Source organism: Microcaecilia unicolor, chromosome 6, assembly GCF_901765095.1.
Source record: "Microcaecilia unicolor chromosome 6, aMicUni1.1, whole genome shotgun sequence".
NCBI lineage: Eukaryota > Metazoa > Chordata > Amphibia > Gymnophiona > Siphonopidae > Microcaecilia > Microcaecilia unicolor.
In genome coordinates, this window is record NC_044036.1 from 176,889,663 (window position 1) to 176,910,975 (window position 21,313).

At 42.8% G+C, this 21,313-nt stretch overlaps 1 protein-coding gene across 8 annotated transcripts in view; it reads right to left on the minus strand.

Annotated features, from left to right (window-relative positions):
- NISCH (nischarin) overlaps positions 1-21,313 on the minus strand; it is a 168,462-nt gene that overhangs the window by 105,052 nt on the left and 42,097 nt on the right. For all 8 annotated transcript variants that reach the window (XM_030205474.1, XM_030205476.1, XM_030205477.1 and 5 more), the window contains exons 4-8: positions 16,454-16,636; positions 13,559-13,607; positions 5,841-6,004; positions 4,071-4,166; positions 2,409-2,504 (exon numbers count right to left, since the gene is read on the minus strand). In XM_030205474.1, the coding sequence (XP_030061334.1) occupies positions 2,409-2,504; positions 4,071-4,166; positions 5,841-6,004; positions 13,559-13,607; positions 16,454-16,636 (588 nt within the window). The remainder of the gene's footprint in view (positions 1-2,408; positions 2,505-4,070; positions 4,167-5,840; positions 6,005-13,558; positions 13,608-16,453; positions 16,637-21,313) is intronic.

Genomic DNA, 21,313 nt, shown 5'->3' on the forward strand with positions numbered 1-21,313 from the left:
AGCTAGCAGGACTGAGTTCCTCACATGTGGAAATCCCTAGCTACCAGGCACAATGAAAACAACAACTCAATGACAATAGAGACTTGCAACAGCAAGGCCAGACAGAAACTAATCAACCTGAACCTATATACAGACTTGTTGGGAAGGTGCAGCCTGGAAAAGAAGAAAATGGGCCTAGGAGGGTGGAGTTGGTTTCTAGACACCAAACAAATTCTGCAGGACTGTTGTGTTGGGCATCCTGCTCAAGGAAGTAGTGAGAGGTGAATGGGTGGACTGAAAACCATGTTGCAGCTCTGCAAATCTCCTCAATGGAGACTGATCTCAAGTGGGATTCTGATGCAGCCATGGCTCTGATATTGTGAGCCACGATAGGACCCTCAAGAGTCAGCCCAGCCTGGGCATAAGCAAAAGAGATGCAGTCTGCAAGCCAATTGGATAAAGTGCATTTACCGATGGCTGTCCCCAATCTGTTTGGGTCAAAAGAAACAAAAAGCTGGGTGGACTGTCTATAGGCTTTAGTTTGCTCCAGATAGAAGGCCAACGCTCGCATGCAGTCTAAGGTGCGCAGTGCACTTTTGCCAGGATGAGCATGAGGTTTTGAGAAGAATATTGAGAAGGATGATTGAGATGGAACTCAGACACCACACCTTAGAGTGGTTGGTGCAGAGAACTACTCTGTTATATGACGCCTTGTGTAAGGTGGATCCACTACTACAGCTTGAAGCTGACTCTGCAAGCTGGAATTACCGCAACCAAAAACAGGTACTTCAGATGACAAGTCAGGTGGCTTAAAAGGAATTTCATCAGCTGGGTGATGACGACGTTGAGGTCCCATGACACATCTGACAGGGGGCTTTGTCAACAACAAACCTCTCATGAAGTGAACAACTATAAGCTGTACAGAGACAGGCTTACCTCCCACACAGTGATCAGCACTGAGGTGAACCCTCAATCTATGGCCTTGCCCTCACATCAGATGGCATGTGAGAAACTCAGTCGTGCTTGTCCTCGGAGAACAAATACAATACCCCTCTCCCTCCCATAACTGACTGGCATCAAACAGAATTAGATACTCTCTAAATCTAAAAACAGCCTCTCCAGGTACACAGAATCAAGAAAAATATCACCTCTACCAGATAAGGAAATTAAACATTTACAGGAAAATTTTACAAAAAAGCTGCCCCAAAAGCAATCACTCAAGGTTTTAGAAGTGCAGCCGAGTTGTTCTCGCCACATCTGCAAGAAATCTGAATTTTAGCTCCACAGTAAACATCCTTATCTTTAAAGTAAGATTACAAGATCAATATCTGAATACTCTGATGTAAAGGTCACACAAAGCGTAGCTCTAGCAAGAATATTATCTTGAGAATCCTCAAAAAAAAAAAAAAAAGAAAGGTCTAAGTTATCCAGTATCAAAGCATTAGTTTCTTCTCTATCCCTCCTCCAAGACCCATTCTTTTTCTAGGTATATAACAACAAATAACAAAATGCTATCAGGATTATCCAAGGCTAACACTTTAAAATACTTCCTTGAAAAAATTTCTGCTGAAACCAGTGCAATATATGAAAAATTTACAATACAACCCTGCTTATCCCAACCTCTGCCCAACCCCTCAACACTCATATCAGGAACCAAAATTCTGCCAAAAACCCCAGCTATATGACCATCTAAAAAAAAAAAAAAAACCCAGGTCTTCGACTGCGTTCTAAATAGCAAATATTACATCACTCCTTTTACCTTCAGGTCATCAGAGCTACACAGATAAAAGTGCCTTCCTTTGTTCTAATCTTTTGTGCTACCATCATTGATGGCACCTTTATTATTTGAGCTCCAACACGAAGGGCTTCTGCAGGCTTTTGACTATATATGAACAGGATAGACATCAGCCCCCATCAATAGTGTGGAGTGAGATTTCTACTGGAACATTTTCCTTTATTTTGTTACCAGTTTATAGTTAGCATATTTTTTGGCACTAGCCATGACATCACATACTGTGCAACGCCATATAACATATTTATTCATGAATATCCTTTTGAGACTCCTGATGCAGGCCTAGTGGCTGAATTTTGAAAGTCACCTTTGCTGTGCTTGTATCTGCATGTTCACTAAAAGCATTTTTTTTTCAGTTCATATGTTGCTTAAAGCCGTTATTTATTTCTTTTGACATTAGGTGCCTAACAAATTAAAATAAATGAATATTTACAATAAACCCACTTAGGCCAAATGTAGTTTCCTTTTAAATGTTTTAGTGAGCATTACCTATTTCAGTCTGAAACAGTCTCTGGCACGTAGATGCTAAGTCATGCTAATTATTATGTGGATTTTGGAATCACGTAAGCCACTTAAATTGGGATGCAGCAAATTTTACTTAATGGCTCCAACCACAGGCTACCAAAGCTGCTTTTACCTTCATCGATGCTGCAGAAAACTGAATGCTCAGCGTGGCTAAGGTGGGTTTTGAAGAAATCAGTCCTTGGATGTGTTTTGCCTCACAATGATTTATCTGTCAAAAATAAAACTGCACAATGAATAACTGTAATAACATAATTCCCACAGTATGTTAAGGTGATTTTATAAACCATTTTCACACCTACAACACTGGTTTAGGTACATACGTGGGCTCTTATAAAATTAGGTCACATCTGAATGTGCATGCATTACAAGCTGGTACATATTTTTACAGATGTGCGCAGGGGAGGGACACAGGCAGTGCGTGAGCAGAACAAATTTATATGCATATTTTATAAAATATATGCATACATTATATTTGAAGGCTGGTATAAAATATATGCATACATTATACCAGCCTTCAAATATGCATAATCCACGTTTTAAATCTAGGCACATTTCTACAAGATTTGTGCTAGTATTTTATAAAGACACCTAGGCGCCTATGGATCTTTACAGAATAGATTCCTTATTTTTGTGCTAGAAGTCTGAAGCCTTTGAACCAACAACTATAAAGAAACAGAAATTGTTCTATTATGCATTTTACTTAAACTTGTGAGATAATTTACTGTATACGTAAAAAAAAAAAAATTGCAGAATTGAAATCAACCAAATCGCATACTAAAAACCATTAATAAAGTCTCCTTTTCAGAAATTTTCAGAGTCTGGAACAGATGGCATTACTACCAGCAGGCTTGGAAACATGCCGGTTTTGTCCATGAAAAAAACCCCTCTTGATCCTTGTATCCCCACTTTCCTTTTCAGTAATAATTACAATCAACCTGGCTGAGACATTGTTTTCAATTTTCCAAAATTAAATTAATTTACACACCAAATCCAGTAGTCAGCAGCAGTAAAGTGGTTGCTTGTGGCTAAATACTAATGTTCTACTATGCTCAGAAAAGGCAAAATAATAACAACAACAACACACAACAATAATAATGTTTAACCTGGTGCCATGGATCTCCATATTTAAGTACAAAAATAAAACATTCCACTTAAGAAATAGGAAAAGAAGAGGATGGCAATCAGGATTAATGTTATGATTAGACTAGAGCATGGCTAAAATGCTACAGGGCAAAGGAGCTATTGCGATACCTTTTGCGGGTTTTATTGGTATAAATACCACATGCAGAAAACCCGATGCACTAAATAGCTTTTACCATTTTGTCTATGTGAAGAATGCTTAGCATCCAGGCCCCTACTTTGTCCTGAGCACAGCAGACGCAAGAACTCCTGCACATCCTCAGTTTCCCCTGCTTCTCTCTGGAGAATGCTTAGTATCCAGGCCCCTAGTTTGTTCTGTTGTACACTTGCAAACTATTTTTGTACATACAGGTTCAAAAATAAACCTAAATATGTCAGCTCTCCAGGAGTTTTGCATAACTAGAAACCAATAATCACCCAACTAAATTCTCCAATTCTAGGTTTCTGGCAGCACACAAAGTAATGTGACACCATGAGGCAATCCACATGGTCAAATACTCAGGTAAGAACTAGATTCTAAGGATCTCTGGTTTTCAAAATGGTTTCTTCCAGCCCACAGCATGATGGGGGGGGGGGGGGGGGGGGGGGAAGCCTTTAAGTCACATCTTGAAGTGAACATCTCTTGAAGGCTTACCTCTATCTGCTGTAGAGATTTGAAAACAGATAAATCAAAAGGTAAAAGATGTTCCTGTATGTTGCTGGTTCCCACAGGTCCTCTTGTTCCACTTATCTATGAAAAATAAGAATTACAAGTACATAACCTAAGAGAAAAATAAATTGATGGCTACTTTAGGGGCCCTTTTAGTAAGCTGTGCTAAAAAAAATGGCCTGCGGTAGATTACTGCACGCACTGAGGCCACTTTTTGTGTGGCAGTAAAATGGCGGCATTTTTCTTTTTTTCCTTAATGGCCAAGCACTAATTTCCCAATTGGCGCGCAAACCCTTATCACCATCTATTTTGTAGGCAGTAGGGGTTCCCGCGCTAATCCAACACTAATCAGCTGACGCACAGCAATGCCCCTGTGCTGATAAGCACAGGGAACACCTACGCTCTGCCCATAAACACGCTCTCCTGCGCTAAAAAATAAAACCAATTTTTTTAGCGCAGGATTGGTGTGCCCCAATCAGCGAACTACCACCGGACCCCCTCAGCACATCCCGCAGCGATGTTTCTTTGGCACGCAGTAGGCATGCACTAGTGCCTACCGTTGTTTATAAAAGAGCCCCTTAACTTGGCATTTATATTCTGCTTTTATAGGGAGTGTCCCTATTCTAGGCCGATAAAAAGTTGCATAAGCTATCCCCACATACAGCAGAAATAACCGCCCATCCTCATCATAATAGGGGAAGAGAAAGGGGATGGCATTTGATATAAAACCTTTCTGTGGTTACAATCAAAGAAAAGCACAAAAACGGAATGGGGTCTCCACAGCAAGACGTATGAGGAGATATATATATATATATATATACCCTGGAGGAAAGAAGGAACAGGGGTGATAGGATATAGACGTTCAAATATTTGAAAGGTATTAATCCATAAACAAAACTTTTCCAGATATGGGAAGATGGTAGAACTAGATGACATGAACTGAGGTTGAAAGGGGGCCGACTCAGGAATAATGTCAGGAAGTATTTTTTCACCGAGATGGTGGTAAATATCTGGAATGCACTAGAAAACAGTGTCTTTGAAGGAATGGATACAAAGCTAAGCAGAGATTAGGTGGCAATATTGATAATTGGAAAGCAAAGCCAGTACTGGGCAGACTTCTACAGTCTGTGCCCTGATTGCGGCTGGACAGATTCAGCTTCAGAATTTGGAGAACAAAGCCAGTGCTGGGCAGACTTCTATGGTCTGTGCTCTGATCATGGCTGAATAGATTTGGATGGCTGGAGTGGAGCTTTTCAGGGGCTTCAAAAACAACATAAGAAGTTTAATACAAGGACAGACTTCTAAGTCTATGCCCTGAAAATGGAAGGGAAAAATCAAGATCGGATGTGCATATGGAGTATCGCATCATACCTTATGTAATGGAATTGTCTTGTCTTTATCTGCCATCATCTACTACGTTACTATGCTCTTACGCATCTCAGTTTCGCATTTTCAGCAAACAAAACATTTATTCCCTTGCACAGAACACCTGTTATCACTTGAATTATGGGAGAAAATAATGTTTCACTTAAAGAGGGATGGACAGCAGATACAGATTTCCTGTAAAGAAACAACAGGCATTACATGACGGAGTAAGGAAGGAAGCAGCCCAGGAGTTGGGCAGGACCTGTATCAGGCTAGTGGGCAGGTACAAACAGGTAGGATGGGTAGGGCAAGAAGTCCTCATTTGCAGACATCTGCATCATTTTCATCTTATAAAAAGGTATCAAGTACTGAACAAATTGGAATCTTTACCTTTAAATATTTCAGTCTGCATGTAAAATCCAGTATGTGGCCCAGGTCAGTTTTGGCATCTCCATTAACACAAGTAGGTTTGCCTTTTCGCAGCTGTTGAGTTATAGCATATAGCTGCAGTGGCCTAATGTTAAAAACCTCTCCAGCCAGAAGTAATTGTTCTCCTTAGAAAAATGAGAGATAGAAAGAGACAGAGAGAGAAAAAAAAAGTAATGCTTAAAAAGTCAAAATCAATCAACTATAAACACAATCAATATATATAAATGGCGAGCGTCGTACTCACTCGCAAATGCGCAGTAGAAACCCTCTCTGCCTCGCCTCCGCGTCAATACATGATGACGAGGGCGGAACAGAGAGGGTCTCTACTGCGCATTTGCGAGGGACACCGCCGTCGCTAACACTCCCCCCACCCACCTTCCATCCGGTCGGGCCCTCGCTCCACTATTGAAACAACAAGGGCATGCAGCACACAGCTCTGCTGAGCTGCCGTCGGCCTTCCTTCTTCTTCTCTGCTTTTGTCCCGCCCTCGACGACGTTACATCACACGAGGGCGGGACACAGGCAGAGAAGAAGGCAGGCCACGGCAGCTCAGCAGTAGAGCTGTGTGCTGCGTGCCCTCACTGTTTCAATAGCGGAGCGAGGGCCCGACCGAGTGGAAGGTGGGTGGCGACGAACTCGGAGGGGGAGCGGCAGCGGCGAACTCGGCGGCGGGGAGGGGGGCCTTTCAACCCCCCCCCCCCCCCCCCCCCCCCATACTAGCCCGTTTTTACAGGCTGAACGGCTAGTATATCCGGAAAGGAATGACAGCAAGGACCTTCTTCTCTACAATTAAATAAATTCTTACACAAAATAGGAAAATATCCAGTTCAGCTTTTTGATGATCATGTACTTTCATTTTAAGAACCTGAATTCTGATCCAATTATTCCACAGTTCAAAAGCAAAACACTCTTCTTGACTAAAAGCGTTAATCAATATTTTAAAAAATATATTGACCTCAGCCAAGGTTACTTTGTAAAATATATTGCCCTTTTGAGCTGTAAGAGTGAATATGCTGTATGTCCCACAAAGGGTGCTGCTGGTACTACCAATTTAGTTAATATTCACTTATTTATTCATGTGGAGCGGCATTTTAGAAAAGACCACCAACTCAGAATATGGATGTCCAAGTCAGAACATCGCATATTGGATGTCCATTTCAAATGTATTTTAGAACAGGATACATACAGCCTGTTCTAAAATACATGAGATGGACATTCATTTTACAAACTGAAACGTCCAAATTAAGGGACATGGATGTCTGTGTTAGAGACCGGGAACGGGGTTCACGGGAATCCTGCGGGGATGGAAGCAGTTCCTGCAGGATTCCCATAGAAGTGTATGCTGCACCTACACCAACCTCTCACCTACTGACTACCAAGTTCTTTGAGTGTTGTCTCCTCCGCCTCCTCCTCCTTGCTTTAACAGCACAGATGTGGAAAGTCTCCATTAAGGAGGTGGTAGAAATACAAATGGTGATAAAATTCAAAAAGGCATGAGATAAACACAGAGGATCTCTAATTAGAAAATGGAAGTTATAAAAAATCTAAACTTAAATTGCTGCATGTGTGTGGATGTGTATGGCTACTCTGGTTGTGATGAACTAGGGTCGATACCAGGAGACCTGTGTGGTCTCTCTCTCATATATGGCAATCTAGTTTAGAATGGGCTGGAAAGGGCTTAGACAGCGACTTTAGTGGCTGGAACATGAGGACAGTGCTGGACAGACTTTTATGGTCTGTGTCCCGCAAATGAGAAGATGAATAGGCTGGAGTGGGCTTCGAGGGCAACTCCAGCAGTTGGAACATAAGGATAGGGCCAGGCGGACTTCTATGGTCTATGTCCCAGAAACACCACAGAAAGACCATAATCAAGTATATAATATCACATTCCTTGTTGATTTAATCATGAATTGATAATGATCGCTATATATAAAAGGCAACACCAACGTTCTATGAAGCCTCCAGCCGGAAGTGTGAAGGGGGAGAGATATCCGGTTTCCCCATGAGAGTCTGCCCTGCCCTCGCTCTCTCTCTAACACAAACAGTGAAGGAAAACAGCAAAGCAGGAAATCAAATCGCTCTCTCTGTAACAATGAAGGACTCAGAGGGGGGAGGGGAGAGAGGGCAGAAACACACACACTCCCAACATGCACACAGAAGAAAACCTTGCTAGCCCCCGTTTTATTTGCATCAGAAACGGGGCTTTTTTACTAGTTATGAATATTGGGCAAAGTGAATGGACTGTTCCGGTTTTTATCTGCTGTCATTTACTATGTTACTATTAATCCTCTCTGCTCCCGGACAGATGCGCAGACCTCAGCCCTGACACAGGCACGAGCATCAGATGTCACCTGACCTACTGGCGTGTGCATGTGGCGATCTCTTAGCACACAGTGCCAGTGAATCAGAGAAGCCTTACATGTGCACACCAGAGTGTTCCAACTTCCGTGCCTTTCTTGCCTGTAGTGCTGCAGCTCGAATCCAGAGCAAGAGAGCAGACAAGAATTTGTTTTGTGTACCATTAAATTCTTGTGAGACTGGGTGAGAACAGGTTAAATTCTTGCAGGGACGGGTTAGATTCCAGCGGGGACGAGTTGGATTTCTGTCCCCGTGCAACTCTGTGTGGCAGCATAGGAACATCCGGTTTACAAAATGACCGCACAGACATCCATGCAGAGCAGAGGGGTCGCCTAATGGTAAGAGCAGTGGGTTGAAAATTAGGGGACCCAGATTCAAACCCCACCCCAGCTATGTGTGTGGTGTTTTTTTTTTTTTTAAAGTTCTGAGCCCTCCAGAACAGAATATCTTTGTGTTGCACATGTTTTTACTATACAACATATAATATATACATTTACACTGGATATCATTGTTCAATTTACTACTACTACTACTACTATTTAGCATTTCTATAGCGCTACAAGACATACGCAGTGCTGCACAAACATAGAAGACAGTCCCTGCTCAAAGAGCTTACAATCTCATATGTCTATAAGTTGCATGTTTTTGTTTTAGTGTTTGTTTGTTTTTTTTCATTTTTGTTTTAATTCATAGACTCCTGATGCAGGCCTTCTGGCCGAAACACAACGTTGAGTCATTTTGATTTTTTATATATTCAGGTTCAGTAGGTATTTTTCTGTCCCTGGAGGGCTCACAAAAAATAAAAAGCTGAAGTGGGATTTGAACCCTGGTCCCTTTGGGTCTCTGTCCACTCAGATCTACATGCAGCTCTGTTAAAGAAGTCTATAATACCTGAAGCAGCCCCATCAGCATTTGCCCTTTCCACACATTTTGCTTTTTATTTTTTTTTCATATTTTTCATGTGTGTGCATGCAAGTGTCTGTGTGTGTGGGGGGGGGGGGGGGGGGGGGGGAGGGGGAGTGCCTTGTGAGGCTACTGCTGGGGTTGTTGACACAGAGCAAGTGCTAGGTCAATGGGTGGGAGGGCTCAGAGAGTGTAATACGATAAGGAATTTTCAGAGTGTATATATATATATATATATATATATATATATATACACACACACACACACACACACACATATACACTGCAAAGACTTCTTGGAGCAGTATCAGAAAATCTGGTCTGACCTTCACTCTCCCCCTGAAGACCAGTGATAGCTTGTAACAATAGAACTGGCTGTATGGATCCTATCACCACGTCTCCAAAGAACAAACTCTGCATACTGACAACAATTACAGACTGGCATTAACAAAAGACAGCAAAACTCCCAAACCATTACCCACCTAATCTGACAAAAGAAAGCCTATCTACTCTAGATAATGACTCTTAATCTTCTGGGTGTATATCACAGCAGATGGCCAGCCAGGTATCATTATGATGTCATGACCACCTACCCAGCTCCATTTTCAAAAATCAGGAGAGAACCTATTCCATGAGTTTTCATTGGATCAATACACCCCACCTGACCTCAGCCTATTGGTCCAACTATAAAACCCTGAACATTCTCAATCTGCCATGCTTCTTCCTCTCTTCTCTGGACTTTGGACCCTGCCTGCTGGGCGATCTGCACCTCTATGGACCTTCACTGAATCCCTGGGCCTTGCTGGACTTCACACACATCCAAGATAAGACTTTCTCCAGGCTCCAGCAAACTCTGCAACAAAAAGACTTTCTAGCAAGGACCTGCTTCACCACTCCAACCAGCAGCCTCCATCAAAGTGAGTTACTACTAATCCAGCTTAATTAATAATTCAGACTTTCTAACAACATTTATCTTGTGGTACATTTCCCTTGTGTAAAATCCCTAAAAACTGTCTTTTAACATTACTGCATTGCCTGTATTGTAAACAAACATTTTAAAGGTAAATATCTGGTCTTTATATTCTGAGCACGCCCTTAAACATTACAGTACAGATTAATGTAATGCCCCAAATATATCATTCTCAACCCCAAACCCCCACTCAAGAGCACAAGCAAGTAAGTGCCTGGCTGATGGGAGAGGCTGTGGGGATTGTGAGAGATTATGACTGCTGGAAATTAGTGAAGGACTGAGTATGTAGGGGTTGGGCAGCAGGTGTTACCAAATTGTTGGCGTGGAAGTGAGAGGGTTACTCTGGGAAGAATTGACACAGCATGGGCTGGAGGAGCAAACAGGCTCCTCTGATGAACTTCACTGGTATCAGCTAGTGAATTTTTATTTTCTGTTCACATCAGTATTTCCTTTTGTTTCTCACTATACCTAGAAACAGTTCTACATTTTTTTCAGATCAACTTTTTTTCTGTGTTCATGTTGGAAACAACAACAACTCAAGCTTGAGCAAGAGGTATAGGCTCACTTCACAGTACTGGTCATATACTGCAATGGAGATCATTTTCTAAATATTCATGCCTCTTCTGCTTTTCTGTTGTTGCTCTTCTACCAATTTAAGGGTTTTTTGGTTTTTTTTTAAATCTGTCAAGTCTAGAATTGGCTTTGGATTTTCAGAGTCAAAAAAAAAAAAAGAGAAGAGCAAAAATCATTTTTCACGTCATCTGTTAAAAACATCATTAGCAAAACTACATCAGGGAGTGCAAGGAAGATAAACATTTCTAGACGTAATAATCAACTGCTTCTTGGAGCAACTGGTACAGGAACCACCAAGAGCGGGAATCATTTTAGATCTGGTCCTTGGTGGCATGCAGGGCATAGTGCGAGAGATGGCGGTGTTGGGTCCCCTGGGAAATAGTGATCATAACATGATCAAGTATGAGCTACTATCTGGGATGAACCTGCAAAGGAAATCTACTGTAGCTGAATTTTCAAAAGAGCGATTATAATAAAATGAGGAAAATGGTTAAAAAGAAACTAAAATGATTGGCTGCTAAGGTTAGGCCACTAAATCAGGCATAGACATTATTCAAAAATACCATCTTGGAAGCCCAGTCCAGGTGTATTCCACATATTTGCAAAGGTGGAAAGAAGAGAAAAAACGACAGCCAGTATGGTTAAAAGGTGAAGTAAGAGAGGCTATTACAGTCAAAACATTGTCCTTCAAAGAACGGATAAAGGATCCAAATGAAGAAAATAAGAAGCAACATAAGCACTGGCAAGTCAGATGCAAAGCAATAATAAAGAAGGCTAAAAAGAGAATGTGACAAGAAACCTGAGGCAGAGGCTAGACTCACAGCGACAACTTTTTCAGGTACATCAGAAGCAAAAAGACTGCGAGGGAATCTGTGGGACCGTTAGATCACAAAGGAGTAAGAGGGGTGCTCAGGGAGGCCAAGGCCATAGTGGAGAAGCTGAATGAATTCTTTGCATCTGTCTTTACAAAACAGATCTGCCTGTATCGGAAATGTTTTTCAAGGATGATGATGCGGAGAAAATGAAAGAAATCTCGGTGAACCTGGAAGACGTACTGAGCCAAATTGACAAATTAAAGAGCAGTAGATCACCTGGACCAAATGACATACATCCAAGGGTACTCAAAAAACTCAAGCATGAAATTGCTGATCCGCTGTTAGTAATATGTAACCTGTTAAAATCATCCATAGTACCTGGAGACTGGAGGGTGGCCAATGGGATGCCAATTTTTAAAAAGGGTTCTAGGGGTGATCTGGGAAATTACAGACCAGTAAGTCTGACGTCAGTGCCGGGAAAAATAGTGGAAACTATTAAATTACAGAACACAAAGACAAACATAGTTTAATGAGACAGAGTCAGCATGGGTTCAGCCAAGGGAAGTCTTGCCTCACCAATTTGCTTCATTTCTTGAAGGCGTGAACAAACATGAGGATAAAGGTGTGCCGGTTGATGTAGTGTATCTAGATTTTCAAAAAGCTTTCGATAAAGTTCCTCACAAGAGGCTCCTGAGAAAATTAGAGAGAGTCATAGGATAGGAGGCAAGGTTCTGGTGTGGATTAAGAATTGGTTATTGGACAAAAAACAGAGGGCAGGTGGTCATTTCTCTCAATGGAGGAGGGTGGAGTGCTGCAGGGATCTGTATTGAGACCGGTGCTATTTAACATATTTGTAAATAATATGGAAACCGGAACGATGAGCGAGGTGATTAAATTTGCAGATGATACAAAACTATTCAAGGTTGTTAAAACATGAGTGGACTGTGAAATATTGCAGGAAGACCTTAGGAAATTGGAAGACTGGGCATCCAAATGGCAGATGAAATTTAATGTAGACAAATGCCAAGTGATACACATTGGAAAGAATAACCTGAATCAGTTACCTGATGCTACGGTCCACCTTGGGGGTCAGCGCTCAAGAAAAAGATTTAGGTGTCGCTGTAGATAATATGCTGAAATCTTCTGCTCAGTGAGTGGTAACAGCCAAAAAAGCAAACATGATGCTAGGAATTATTAGGAAAGAGATGGTGAATAAGACCAAAAATACTATAATGCCTTTCTATCGTTCCATGGTGCTACCGCACCTTGAGTACTGCATTCAGTTCTGGTTGCCATATCTCAAAAAAAAGATATAGCAGAAATAGAAAAGGTTCAAAGAAGGGCGACGAAAATGATAAAGGGGATGGAACTCCTCTTGTATGAGGTCAGGGCTCTTCAGCTTGGAAAAGAGATGGATGAGGGGAGATACAATTGAGGTTTACAAAATCCTGAGTGGTGTAGAACAAGAAGTAAAATCGATTTTTTACTCATTCCAAAAGTACAAAGACTAGGAGACACTCGAGGAAGTTACATGGAAATACTTTTTAAAACAAAGAGGAAATATTTCTTCACTCAATGAATAGTTAAGCTCTGGAACTCTTTGACAGAGGATGTAGTAACAGCAGTTAGTATATTTGGATTAAAAAAAAAAAAGGTTTGGACAAATTCCTGGAGGAAAAGTCCATAGTCTGCTAATGAGAGAGACATGGAGAGGCAACTGCTTGCCCCGGGATTGGTAGCACTGAATGTTGCAGCTAATTGGGTTTCTGCCAGGTACTTGTAACCTGGCTTGGCCACTGTTTGGAAAATAGGATACTGGGATAGACGGACCATTGGTCTGACCCAGTATAGGCTACTCTTATGTAAAGCATTTTGATTTGTCAAAACTAGGGAGGAATTAGGCACTGGAAGGTTCAAAAACATAAATAAAACAGTACTGAATGTTCAGTACTGACCATAAGCACACTTAGGTATATTTATATCAAATGTATGTCAAATTAAGACAGGTACATGAAATTAATAAAATAAACCTTGTATAAGCATACTGCATAATCATTTACCTCTATGAAAAAGCTCTTCAGAGAGTGCTGCTGTGATTCCATTGATCTCCTAAAAAAAAAAAAATACATATGCACAGAAGTCAACATAACAAATAAATTTAGGTTCTGCCCTTGGTATTTATTAAGCATTATTGATAATTTAAGCAATTAGCTTTATTAGATTTTGGGAGTTATTTTCAAAACAGAACATACCAAAAATGGCACAAAGCAGCAGATGGATGTTTCTGTTTTCATAAAAACATCCAAATTTCTATTTTCAAAACTCACTTTTAATCATGTCTCTATGCAGTTCACCTAAATTTCAAGGGGGAGTGCTGGAGGCATGTTTTGGGTTGGATTAGGGCAGGCTTATGAATTGGAAGTTTTTCTGTAATAATGGAACATTGTAAAAATAGAACATTTTAGCTAGACTTGTTTCTATAATGATTAAGTGCCGAAAAGGTGCCCAAACTGACCAGATGACCACTGGAAGAATAAAGGAATGACCCCCTCACAGTCGAAAGTGACAGTACATACCAGCCTCTATGACAACTTCAGTCCTCTTAGAGCAGCAAGCAGGTCTCTGGAGTAGTCTAGCGGTTGGTGCAGTGGACTATTAGTATAAACTAACATCTAGTAAGAACTACGTTCTTGAACGCATGGATCACTTTCCTTTTGAATATCGTAGTTCATTCTTTGCCTTTTATTTTTGATTGCAAACCGCTTTGATCTGCATGTCAGTTAAAGCAGCATATCAAGCTATGAATAAATGAATGAGTAAATAAAATAAAATAAATCCCACTCCAACTGGTACACTTGTTGTGGAGCGTGCATGTGTCCCAAAAACCACAAAAATACTTACTGAACCCACAAGCAGGTGACACCTACTGGCATAAGGACTATTGTAGTGGTATACAGTTGGGTACAGTACATTGTCTGCTATTCCTGGAGGGCTCACCGTACAATATAAGGGGCTTATAATGTGATGTGTACCTAGGACCTTTTATGTCAAGTTCACTGCAGTGCCCCCTTGGCTGCCCCACTGCTCTGCTGTGATATCTGTGTGACCAGTCTAGTAAGATTGCTGGCCCCCAGACATCCCAATGGCTTATTTTTGTGCATTTTTCCCTTGGATTTGTTTTAATGATCTCAGCATTCTAGTTGGGCATTAGGGAGTTAAAAGCCAGGAAAGATATAGGAGGTCACTAGATCGTAGAACCAGAATCTTACAAGTGATGTGGTGGGTTACAGGTTGCCAATGCACTGCTTTTAGAAGGGGGGGGGGGGTTACAAGATCAAATTTCCTAGCGCCTGTGATCAGTTTAATAACAGTGTTTGTATCAGCTGTAGCCTATGGAGGTCCTTAGAGTCAGGTCCAGTGTATAGGGTATTAGTTGGCTAATTAGGGAGTGAATTAGAATGGTCAATGCAAGGGGGTGCAAAAGGGATTTTACGGAGTGGATCAAAGCGTCAAGAAAGATCTTTTTAAAACTGTGGAGACCTGTGGTGCATAGGTAGGAGAACTGTTGAGAAGGATCCCCAAGATTTTTGTAGCTGTTTCTAATGGAATAGGTACAGCAGCGAAGAATGGGAAGAGGAACAGAAAACTTGCTATCGTTTCACATGGTAAGTATGCAGCACTTTCCAATTTGTTTTCTATGAGCAGATTCAAATTCACACTGATGGCTTATATGGACAGTCAATCTTATATGGACAGTCAATCTTATCTATACTACTATGATGAACTATATTTGAAGGCTCTCTGAGAAAAAAAAACAAAAAACAATTGACTCAAAATTCTGCAGGCCATTTGCATATAAGGTGTCCCACTTAGGTAGCATATTTTGCTGGTTCTGGTAACTGGTGTAATTGGGCCAATCATGGCCCAGGGCTAAATGCTAGCTGAACACAAGAGTCCCACGTAGTAAATGCAAAACATCAAAAAAAGTGGAAAATGGAAGGCGGCTCAACAAACAAGGGTACTTCAAAAAGGCTATGTTGATACATATGAAAAAGAACTTGTATTGCCGTTACATAAAAGGCTCAACACGGCACCGTCTTTCGGCACTGTGCCTGCTTTAGGAGACTTTCAGAGACATGGACCAATGCTAAAACTGAACAGCTCCAAAAAAAAGGGGATATCAGATGAATTCCTAGCGATTAGAGAAAATAGGGATCTTAAGTATTCCTTCATTAAAGACTGCTAGGCAGACTCATAAGTCGGAGATATCTATCCAGTGTAAAGTGCCTCGGACATGAAATAGTTTGCACTGGAAATCAGAATGTATGAAAATTTGCTGGTCCTATGTTTGGGTTGAAAACATGCCTATTTCAAATCAGAATTAGGAAAGTGTCTTTGGATTAAATGCCATGTCACTAACTGCTGCAGAGGACCTGTAAATTCAGGGCTAGAATCACAGGGGTTCCTCAAGCTACATGAAGCTGATAGTGGCTTAGCTTCAAGGCAGGCTTTGGGGCCCTCTCCACAATTTCTACCCTTGGCTCCAGCATGTCTAAAACCAGTCCTGTGTGCGTTGTTGGATCTGGGGGTTCATTGAAGGACCACCACTACTCCAGGAATATAGAAAAACTGTGTAAACATTGGATGAGGAGAGTTTTGGGGGGATATGAGAGAACGTGTGTCTTCAGTTTAATATTAAGTTCGTATATTTGGAAATCAGATCAAATAGGAACAAAAGGATAAGTAGACAAGGAATAGATACATCTCCTTGAAAGGTATAAAGTGGAATAAGGAGGGTAACGATTATGATGTTTTAATAAAAATGTTTGTCCATTTTGAGCTATTCATGGCTAAAATGAAAAAGTAAATAAATAACATGTTTGGTTCAATTCCATTTCTGTCACATGTTTCAGCCTGCCCCTTTAAACTCGGCTGGAACAAAAAGCACTACTTACATATAAATGAAAATGTAAGAAAGAGGACAACACTTTGGGTGTAGCTGTGGGGAACTTTGCCAGGAGAGTCTGCAAGTAAACTTCTAGCTCTTTCTGTCTCTTCTCCACCAGACTTCTGGAATTTTTCCCAATAATCTTTTTTGGAGGCAGTAGGTTTTTATCTACCATCTTTTCTCCAGTAAGCTGTAAGGTAACAAAAAAACAATATTCTGTCACCATAACACTGGCAGTAGACTTCAATGCCCATTTTCTGTAGCTTGTTGAGAAGGTAACAGACATCTAGGTCAATATATGTGCAGCTCCTCCTATACTTTACTAAAGGCTCTGCTGAACGTGCAGCCTTTTGTAGATACTAGCACATACGTGGATACTTGCCAGCATGTCCAGCAAGAGCAGAGATTTAAAAAAAAAAAAAAATTAAAAAATTAAAAAAAGCATGTTCTAAGCTCTTGCTGCAAGGAATATCATAGGTTCCTGGCTGCAGCAAAAGGCCTAGAGTCAGGCCCACAATCTCAAATAAAAAAAAGCTTGGGAGAGGAGGATAAGAGTGGGAAATCACATTACCCCCCCCCCCCCCTCCCCAGACAAGAGAAGCAACTCCTCTCCCCCACCAAACCCATCCCAGATACTCCTCCAGCTCTTACTAGGGGTCTTCCTGTTGTCTGAGGGGAGGAGGCATTAGGAGTAATCTCAAGTCATTCCTGTCCCATTGGGCACCCAGGTTAAAAAATGGCTCCTCTGACCCCCTAGCAGTAGTCTTGTGGTCCTACCACTAGGGGTCTAACTGACAAATAAGGGCAAACAGATACACTTGGGCTGGCCCTGACTGCTTGAGGTTTGTTCCCCTGTTTTAACTACACAAAACGAAACAAGCAACAAATGAAATGAAACCAAAAAAACAAATTTCCCATACACATCCTTGGAAATGAGCCGATGTCCTCTTTCTATTCTGTTATTAGTCCAGCTTCATATTCAATTCTGAGCACCAACATCATTACTGATTTTGTTCAAACTGTTTACAGAATTTGTTTTTACATATTTCTTACTAGAAAGTGACCTGAACAAATAAATGTTTTATTTAGTAGGTACTTCATACTTCTACTGGTGGAGTGTTAACCAATTCCACTAGACGTTCTGGAATCAGAAACAAGCACTCTGAAAACAGAAACTGGCTATGCTTCAATCCTACATTCCAGCTAGCAGAAATTAAACAAAACCACCAGTAGGGAGTGCCAAAAATAAGTTTTAACTTAATGCTACACAGAATGATATTCTTAGGCTCAGTAAAGTAAATTTCCTAATTTAAAAAAAAATGTTTTCAATGCAGAGGATGTAACAAACAACTTTTATAAATAGGTACAATTCTTAAAATAATTAGTTGACTATTAAAGTGCTACCATATTTCATTACCTTTCTGTGCCAGTCCTCTATTGGGGAATATTTTACCTCATGACTTACACAGCATGATTTCTTTTTTGAATTTTTGGAAATGTTTGAAAGGGTATCTATTCAGTCAAGTGTTTTTTTTTATACTTTTAAAAACTTTAAGTTTATTGTGGCTTATTTCTTATACTCATATTAATTTTGTTTTATTGTCTGTTATCTTCCACCTGAAAGCGAATGCTACATACCTGTAGAAGGTATTCTCCGAGGACAGCAGGCTGATTGTTCTCACTGATGGGTGACGTCCTCGGCAGCCCCTCCAATCGGAATCTTCCTAGCAAAGACCTTTGCTAGCTCTCGCGCGCATGCGCGGCCGTCTTCCCGCCCGAAACCGGCTCGAGCCGGCCAGTCCAGTATGTAGCAATACAGTTCAAGGGAAGACACAACTCCAAAGGGGAGGCGGGCGGGTTTGTGAGAACAATCAGCCTGCTGTCCTCGGAGAATACCTTCTACAGGTATGTAGCATTCGCTTTCTCCGAGGACAAGCAGGCTGCTTGTTCTCACTGATGGGGCATCCCTAGCCCCCAGGCTCACTCAAAACAACAACCATGGTCAATTGGGCCTCGCAACGGCGAGGACATAACTGAGATTGACCTAAAAAATTTACCAACTAACTGAGAGTGCAGCCTGGAACAGAACAAACAGGGCCCTCGGGGGGTGGAGTTGGATCCTAAAGCCCAAACAGGTTCTGAAGAACTGACTGCCCGAACCGACTGTTGCGTCGGGTATCCTGCTGCAGGCAGTAATGAGATGTGAATGTGTGGACAGATGACCACGTCGCAGCTTTGCAAATTTCTTCAATGGAGGCTGACTTCAAGTGGGCTACCGACGCAGCCATGGCTCTAACATTATGAGCCGTGACATGACCCTCAAGAGCCAGCCCCGCCTGGGCGTAAGTGAAGGAAATGCAATCTGCTAGCCAATTGGATATGGTGCGTTTCCCTACAGCCACTCCCCTCCTATTGGGATCAAAAGAAACAAACAATTGGGCGGACTGTCTGTGGGGCTGTGTCCGCTCCAGGTAGAAGGCCAATGCTCTCTTGCAGTCCAATGTGTGCAGCTGACGTTCAGCAGGGCAGGAATGAGGACGGGGAAAAAATGTTGGCAAGACAATTGACTGGTTCAGATGGAACTCCGACACGACCTTTGGCAAGAACTTAGGGTGAGTGCGGAGGACTACTCTGTTATGATGAAATTTGGTGTAAGGGGCCTGGGCTACCAGGGCCTGAAGCTCACTGACTCTACGAGCTGAAGTAACTGCCACCAAGAAAATGACCTTCCAGGTCAAGTACCTCAGATGGCAGGAATTCAGTGGCTCAAAAGGAGGTTTCATCAGCTGGGTGAGAACGACATTGAGATCCCATGACACTGTAGGAGGCTTGACAGGGGGCTTTGACAAAAGCAAACCTCTCATGAAGCGAACAACTAAAGGCTGTCCCGAGATCGGCTTACCTTCCACATGGTAATGGTATGCACTGATTGCGCTAAGGTGAACTCTTACAGAGTTGGTCTTGAGACCAGACTCAGACAAGTGCAGAAGGTATTCAAGCAGGGTCTGTGTAGGACAAGAGCGAGGAGCTAGGGCCTTGCTGTCACACCAGACGGCAAACCTCCTCCACAGAAAGAAGTAACTCCTCTTGGTGGAATCTTTCCTGGAAGCAAGCAAGACGCGGGAGACACCCTTTGACAGACCCAAAGAGGCAAAGTCTACGCTCTCAACATCCAGGCCGTGAGAGCCAGGGACCGGAGGCTGGGATGCAGAAGAGCCCCTTCGTTCTGCGTGATGAGGGTCGGAAAACACTCCAATCTCCACGGTTCTTCGGAGGATAACTCCAGAAGAAGAGGGAACCAGATCTGACGCGGCCAAAAAGGAGCAATCAGAATCATGGTGCCTCGGTCTTGTTTGAGTTTCAACAAAGTCTTCCCCACCAGAGGAATGGGAGGATAAGCATACAGCAGGCCTTCCCCCCAATCCAGGAGGAAGGCATCCGATGCCAGTCTGCCGGGGGCCTGAAGCCTGGAACAGAACTGAGGGACTTTGTGGTTCACTCGAGATGCGAAGAGATCCACCAAGGGGGTGCCCCACGCTTGGAAGATCTGGCGCACCACACTGGAGTTGAGCGACCACTCGTGAGGTTGCATAATCCTGCTCAATCTGTCGGCCAGACTGTTGTTTACGCCTGCCAGATATGTGGCTTGGAGCACCATGCCGAGACGGCGAGCCCAGAGCCACATGCTGACGGCTTCCTGACACAGGGGGCGAGATCCGGTGCCCCCCTGCTTGTTGACATAGTACATGGCAACCTGGTTGTCTGTCTGAATTTGGATAATTTGATGGGACAGCCGATCTCTGAAAGCCTTCAGAGCGTTCCAGATCGCTCGCAACTCCAGGAGATTGATCTGTAGACCGCGTTCCTGGAGGGACCAGCTTCCTTGGGTGTGAAGCCCATCGACATGAGCTCCCCATCCCAGGAGAGACGCATCCGTTGTCAGCACTTTTTGTGGCTGAGGAATTTGGAAAGGACGTCCCAGAGTCAAATTGGACCAGATTGTCCACCAATACAGGGATTCGAGAAAACTCGTGGACAGGTGGATCACGTCTTCTAGACCCCCAGCAGCCTGAAACCACTGGGAGGCTAGGGTCCATTGAGCAGATCTCATGTGAAGACGGGCCATGGGAGTCACATGGACTGTGGAGGCCATGTGGCCCAGCAATCTCAACATCTGCCGAGCTGTGATCTGCTGGGACGCTCGCACCCGCGAGACGAGGGACAACAAGTTGTTGGCTCTCGTCTCTGGGAGATAGGCGCGGGCCGTCCGAGAATCCAGCAGAGCTCCTATGAATTCGAGTTTCTGTACTGGGAGAAGATGGGACTTTGGGTAATTTATCACAAACCCCAGTAGCTCCAGGAGGAGAATAGTCATCTGCATGGACTGCAGGGCTCCTGCCTCGGATGTGTTCTTCACCAGCCAATCGTCGAGATATGGGAACACATGCACCCCCAGCCTGCGAAGTGCCGCTGCTACTACAGCTAGGCACTTTGTGAACACCCTGGGCACAGAGGCGAGCCCAAAGGGTAGCACACAGTACTGGAAGTGACGTGTGCCCAACTGAAATCGCAGATACTGTCTGTGTGCTGGCAGTATCGGGATGTGTGTGTAGGCATCCTTTAAGTCCAGAGAGCATAGCCAATCGTTTTGCTGAATCATGGGGAGAAGGGTGCCCAGGGAAAGCATCCTGAACTTTTCTTTTACGAGATATTTGTTCAGGGCCCTTAGGTCTAGGATGGGACGCATCCCCCCTGTTTTCTTTTCCACAAGGAAGTACCTGGAATAGAATCCCAGCCCTTCTTGCCCGGATGGCACGGGCTCGACCGCATTGGCGCTGAGAAGGGCGGAGAGTTCCTCTGCAAGTAC